The 6014-nt window shown below is 47.8% G+C and overlaps 1 protein-coding gene across 1 annotated transcript; it reads left to right on the forward strand.

The window, feature by feature from the left end:
• The first annotated feature begins 2711 nt into the window (after positions 1-2711).
• LOC108394623 (transcription factor SPT20 homolog) lies at positions 2712-5048 on the forward strand. Its single transcript, XM_037026318.2, has 2 exons — positions 2712-4781; positions 4869-5048. Exons 1-2 carry the CDS (start codon positions 2724-2726, stop codon positions 5040-5042), a joined length of 2232 nt encoding a protein of 743 aa, XP_036882213.2. The 5' UTR covers positions 2712-2723; the 3' UTR covers positions 5043-5048.
• The last annotated feature ends 966 nt before the right edge of the window (positions 5049-6014 follow it).

Below are 6014 nucleotides of genomic sequence, written 5' to 3' on the forward strand. Positions count from 1 at the left end.
GTAATGTCTGCACATAAACACCAACAGATTTTCAAAATCTGTCCCCCCAAAACCTGCTGATAGCATGCAAGGCCACAAAGTTAATGGGAAACAATGTCCCCTAAGTGATCTGAGACTCACTCATCTCACTCCCAAGGCACATTTAGGACTGTAGCTGTGGTCTACAGTTGTAGTAATCCTTTAATATCGCCTGCCATCACCTGGAATCACAGTTCTCAATACTCTCAGATGGAAATCCGCTTTTAAAACAAATACTTTCATTCACAGACGGTATCGCTCACCTACCACATGCTTAAAAATATATATGCATGAGGGGTCAACATCCAAAATACATAAAGAACTCACACGCCTCAACACCCAAAAGGCAAATAATCCCATTAAAAAATGGGCAGAGGACATGAACAGACACTTCTCCAAAGAAGAAATTCAGATGGCCAACAGGCTCATGAAAAGATGCTCCACATCATTAATTATCAGGGAAATGCAAAATAAAACAACAGTGCTAAATCACCTCACACCAGTTGGGATGGCCAATATCCAAAAGACAAGGAACAACAAATGCTGGCACAGATGTGGAGAAAGGGGAACCCTCCTACACTGCTGGTGGGAATGTAAGCTAGTTCAACCATTGTGGAAAGCAGTATGGAGGTTCCACAAAAAACTAAAAATAGAAATACCACTTGACCCAGGAATTCCACTCCTAGGAATTTACCCTAAGAACGCAGTAGCCCAGTTTGAAAAAGATATATGCACCCCTATGTTTATTGCCACAGATTTACAATAACCAAGATATGGAAGCAACCTAAGTGTCCATCAGTAGATGAATGGATAAAGAAGAGGTGGTACATATACACAATGGAATACTATTCAGCCATAAGAAAGAAACAAATGTTACCATTAGCAACAACACAGATGGAGCTAGAGGGTATTATGCTCAGTGAAATAAGTCAGGCAGAGAAAGAGAAATGCCAAATGATTTCCCTAATTTGTGGAGTATAACAACAATGCAAAACTGAAGGAACAATATAGCAGCAAAATCACAGACTCTGAGAAGGGACCAGTGGTTACCAAAGGGGAGGGGTGGGGTATGGTGGGGGAGGAGGGAGAGAGAGAAGGGGATTGTGGGGTATCATGATTAGCACACATGGTGTGGCTGGCTGGGGGGAGTAGGGTCACAGGGATGACAGTGTAGCACAGAGAAGACAAGTAGGGACTCTGTGGCATCTTACTACACTGATGGACAGTGACTGTAATGGGGTATGGGGGGAACTGGATAATATGGGTGACTGTAGTAAACACACTGTTTTTCAAGTAAAACCTTCATAACAGTGTATGTCAATGTTACCTTAATAAAAATAAATATATACACACACACATATATGTATACACACACACAATGCCCTTACTGTAATACTAGGGAAATAAAAGGTAAGTACTTCTGTATAAGAATGCCATGTTACATGGATGGACCTAGAGGGTATTATGCTCAGTGAAATGAGCCAGGCGGAGAGAGACAGGTACCAAAGGATCTCACTCAACTGTGGAGTACAAGAACAAAGAAAAACTGAAGGAACAAAGCAGCTGCAGACTCAGAAAACCCAAGAATGGACTAACAGTTACCAAAGGGAAAGGGACTGAGGAGGATGGGTGGGAAGGGAGGGATAAGGGCGGGGAAAAAGATAGGGGGCATTACGATTAGCATGTGTAGTGGGGGGGCACTGGGAGGGCACTACAACACAGAGAAGACGAGTAGGGATTCTGCAGCATCTTACTATGCTGATGGACAGTGACTGTAATGGGGTTTGTGGGGGGGGGACGTGGTGAAGGGGGGAGCCTAGTGAACATAATGTTCCTAATGTAATTGTAGATTAATGATACCGAAAAAAAAGAATGCCATGTTATACGCACATCTCTATGAAAACCCTGAGGCAGGCGATGACGGGAAGATTCGAGGAGGATTTCTGATGCTTTCACCAAATACAGCGAGCCTCCATGTAGGCAAGAGCTCCCAAGAAGGACTCTCTGGGGTGTCTTAAATTGGTAATGGACACGAGGAGCAGCCCTGCCGCTGATGACTAAGATCCCTGAAACCGTGAATACTTCTCGGTGAAGTGCTCGCCAAGGAAGAAATGACCGCCTTCCGTGACTTTGCCAAACACATTCCTGTGAAAACTGTCATGAATTAAAACAGTATCGAAAGATAATGTATATTTTGGTTGGTGTGTAGGGTTTTGGCGTGCATGCCTTTAAGGTTACCAGGGAAGAAAGGGTTCAGCCCGGGACAGCCACCATGAGAGAAACGCGGGCACAAAAAGCGCGGGCTGCGGGTCTCGCGATGCTGCAGTGCGTGGACACGTAGGCCAGACGCTTGCCGCGCATGACGAGTGCACATGCGCACGGCGGCTGCACAGGGTGGAGAAGTCGTCAGGGGTGGCGCACCTCTCTTTCTCGTCCCGCCTGCAGCGGCGATCGGTTGGTCGTGACGACTGCTCCCAGAGTGATGGCTGCTGCCGCCATATGTGGACTTTCAACAACTTTCAAGTATTTGGTGTAGTGCTGCTTTAGGGCGGTTTTCGTGCGGTCCATTTTGAGGTAAGCCTGGTCGCTTCTCTCAGGATTGTAGTGGGAATGGGCTCCATAGGTCGATATTAAGACAAGATTTCAGCCCGTTCCTCGGCACACTTACGTTTTCTCTTCTTTCAGGGCTGCTCTTCTTTACCACAATGGAACGAGCTTTAGAACAAGCTTTGGAGGGTGTGGAGTGTGCCACTGGCAGTGCCCAGCAGACACCTCCTCAAACGGAACAGTCTCCTGAGGGAAAATCTCTTTATGAGAAACTTTACAACGTTTACGTTGAACGAGGTGGACAAGAGCCTGGGGTTACAGAGGAATTAAGAGACATTGTGAATTTGTTGGAGAAGCTGGTTAGGAAAGAGTTGCTGGCGTGTTTACTAGTCAGCGTATACCCAGGAAAGGGGGGATATTCTGTGATACTCAAGGGGGAAAAGGGCTCGTCATATTTGGAGACCATTAACCTGCCTTATGAGGTAGGGGAATTACTCGATTATTTACATGGAGAAGAATTGCCTCCCATTTTGGAAGATATTCTGGAAGATTCTCAGATTAACATTTTTTACTGGGGCTGTGTGGTAACAGAAATACAGGACTACCGATTTCCCAGTTTCCCGGGGCCTCCTGGTTACCAAAGCAGGTATGTTCTCTTACATGCAACGATGAAGACTTTCGCCTGTGACCAACCGTCCAAAACCAGTGAGAACCAGAAATGGACCCAGCAAGACAAAGTTGTACGTGAGAGCCAACTGCTTTTAACTACCGCTGAACCACTGTACCTAGGTCCTCCTATATCAGGAGCAGAAGTGACTACAGGGCCGATGAAAAGGGGCATCAAGAGGTGTTGTAGCCCCTCTCTGAATGGGCAGGAGGAGCTGTCTCTTTTTCCATCACCTCGTGAGCTAAGGCCAGTAACTTCGTGCCAGGAAACCAATGAAAGTGAAGCAGGTGAGCAGCATGACCTGATTTGTAATGTAGAAAGTTGTGTGGATATGTGGGAACAGAATCCCTGTGACTTTAACATAACTTCTGAAGCAGATGTTGAGAAATATGCTGAAGAATTGGAGAAGTTTTTAGAAAATGATGACCCAACCTGGCCAATCTTTGACAAAGACTATGATTCTGCATTTGACTGGGAATCTGGCAATCTGCCCGAGACAACAGAGCTGGACTCGGTTAAGCCACTTGATGATCCAGTTAGCTCTGGAAAAGAAAGTTCAGATAAAGAAGTCAGAGGTGAGACACAGCTGCCTTTCCTCCAGAACTTCAAAAATGAGCACTCAGTGTTCAGTGAGTCCAAGGAATTGGTCCAGAAGAACCTTGGCAGTTGTCCATGCCAGATGTGCCACAGCTCCAGTGGCTCAGCCAGCCTCAGCCAACCTTCCCCAGGGAGAGACATAGAACAACCTGAGACCGTGGTGGCTCAGGCTTCAGTCCTGGGGGAGGAAGTCACACAGCCACCTCCAGGCATCATGCTTTCCTCCAGCTCCAGCCAGAGCTCCTCGCATAACAGTCTTCTTCCACAGCAGGCCAGCAGCTCTCTTCAGACTCCTGCTCCTGCTCCTGCTCGTGCCCAGGAAAGCTCTGTGGAAGTGAATCAAGGTACCTACCTTCTTGCCACCACCCTGCCCAGCACCAGCTCATCACAGAATGTCCCTGCCACCCAGGCCATCGCCAACTGTGTCAGTCGGAACATCATTAGAGAAGGTGGCCATGTTGGTGGAGACCAGGCTGTGCTGAGTGGTCCCAGATCCACGCAGGGCTCCAGCTGTCCGGCCTGGGCTCCTGCAGAAGTCAAGCCCGACATCCCACCCTCAGAAGCTTGTCCACAAAATGCAGCACCCACTGCACCGCAGCCTCCTTCTCAGGTAGCTGCTCAGTACCTCTTAATAAATGATCCAGGTCTCAAGCAGGTAACTCTGTTGAGGCCATATAGTATGCCTCTGAACACCCAGCAGCAGCAGCTCTATCAGCTGATTCCACAGCAGCAGTTGCAGCAACCCAGAGCTCCTGCTCCCCAGCAGCCAGTGCCACCGAGTTCCAACACTCCGGGTCCCGGGCAGCCAGCCCCACTGAGTGCCAGCGCACAACCCTCAACCACTCAGACAACGGCCTCCACCACTCTGCTGACTACGCTCATGAATCCCCATGGAAGGGGAGGCTCTCTGCAGCCCCAGAGGATGCTGCTGCTTCCGGTTGACCCCCACCTGGTAAGACCTTGGTGGTCATAATGTTGCAATGACTGTTTGTGTGTAAGTATTTTTCTCAGAATGCCTGTCATATTTTGCCTTCCTAAGCAGGGGCCCCAGCAGCAGAACCCCCAGCGGCAGGTGCTGTGGAGAATCTTGCAGCACTCCATGTCTGGGACCACAGTAGGTACCCAGACATCTTGGCCACCGCAGGGCCAGGAAGAAGACAGCCAGCCCAAAGGTAATACGACGGGAGACCCGCCAGCCCCTCCCAAATCCTGAGCCTTGCACTACTTGTCTTCTCTTTAGAAATGGGCATCAACCCAAACGATCTCTGTATTTTACCTTGTTTTTTTGTTTTGGTTAAGGGGTCAGTGTTTTATATTGTTAGGTGTACGAGCGTTGTTTGGAAGCAGAGCCCCATGGTGTCCACTAAGAAACAAGGAAGTGATCGCCATCACCTGGGGTGGTTTTGCTGCAGTCACCGCTTAGTGGCTGCCCTAGTTTTTATTAGAATGGTCTGAAGTGTATCCAAATCCCAACTAATTCCAGTTTCCACTCTTGAAGCCTATAGTTTCTCCAAAACGGTAAAGCTACAATTCAAACAAAGCTAAAATTGGTAGTGTTTCGACAAAATGATGTAAATGTTCTCTAGCTGGGTTAAAAAACACAGAATGTGAAATTTACCATCTGAGCTATTTCAAAGTGGACCTTTCAGTATGTTAACTGTATTCTCATTGTCAGGCAACAGACCCTGAGTTGGAGTGATCTTGCAAAAGTGGAACTCCATCTCTTTGGAGCACAGACTCCCATTTCCCTGTGCCCCTGCCGCTGGCAACCACCTTTGTGTTTCCTGTGTGTGTGGCTTTGCCCGCTTCAGATGCTTGGTGTTGTAAGTGTATTCATGCAGCGTTTGTCTCCCTGTGACGGGCTTATCTCAGCACAGTGTCCTGAAGGTCCATCCATGTTAAAGCATGAGGTGGGGAGGTTAGAGCTTTTTGAAACGGGTTTCACTGTATGTACTCTACACTGTGGTGACCTGTGAGGTGGTAGACATCTTTGAGAAGAATGTGCTTTTGTATTTTTTCCTTTCATTTACAGGGGTGTGCACAGCGCACTGAATGTAATTTTTATAAGTTAGTTGTGAAAAAAAATTAAAAATACCTCAAAATGATGGGGTCACAGCTGACCTGTAGATGCCTGGGCCCACTGCCTCACTCAGGCCCAGTGCTGCCTCTGGGCAGCCACCTCTGC

This window comes from Manis javanica, chromosome X, assembly GCF_040802235.1.
Source record: "Manis javanica isolate MJ-LG chromosome X, MJ_LKY, whole genome shotgun sequence".
NCBI classification, from domain to species: domain Eukaryota; kingdom Metazoa; phylum Chordata; class Mammalia; order Pholidota; family Manidae; genus Manis; species Manis javanica.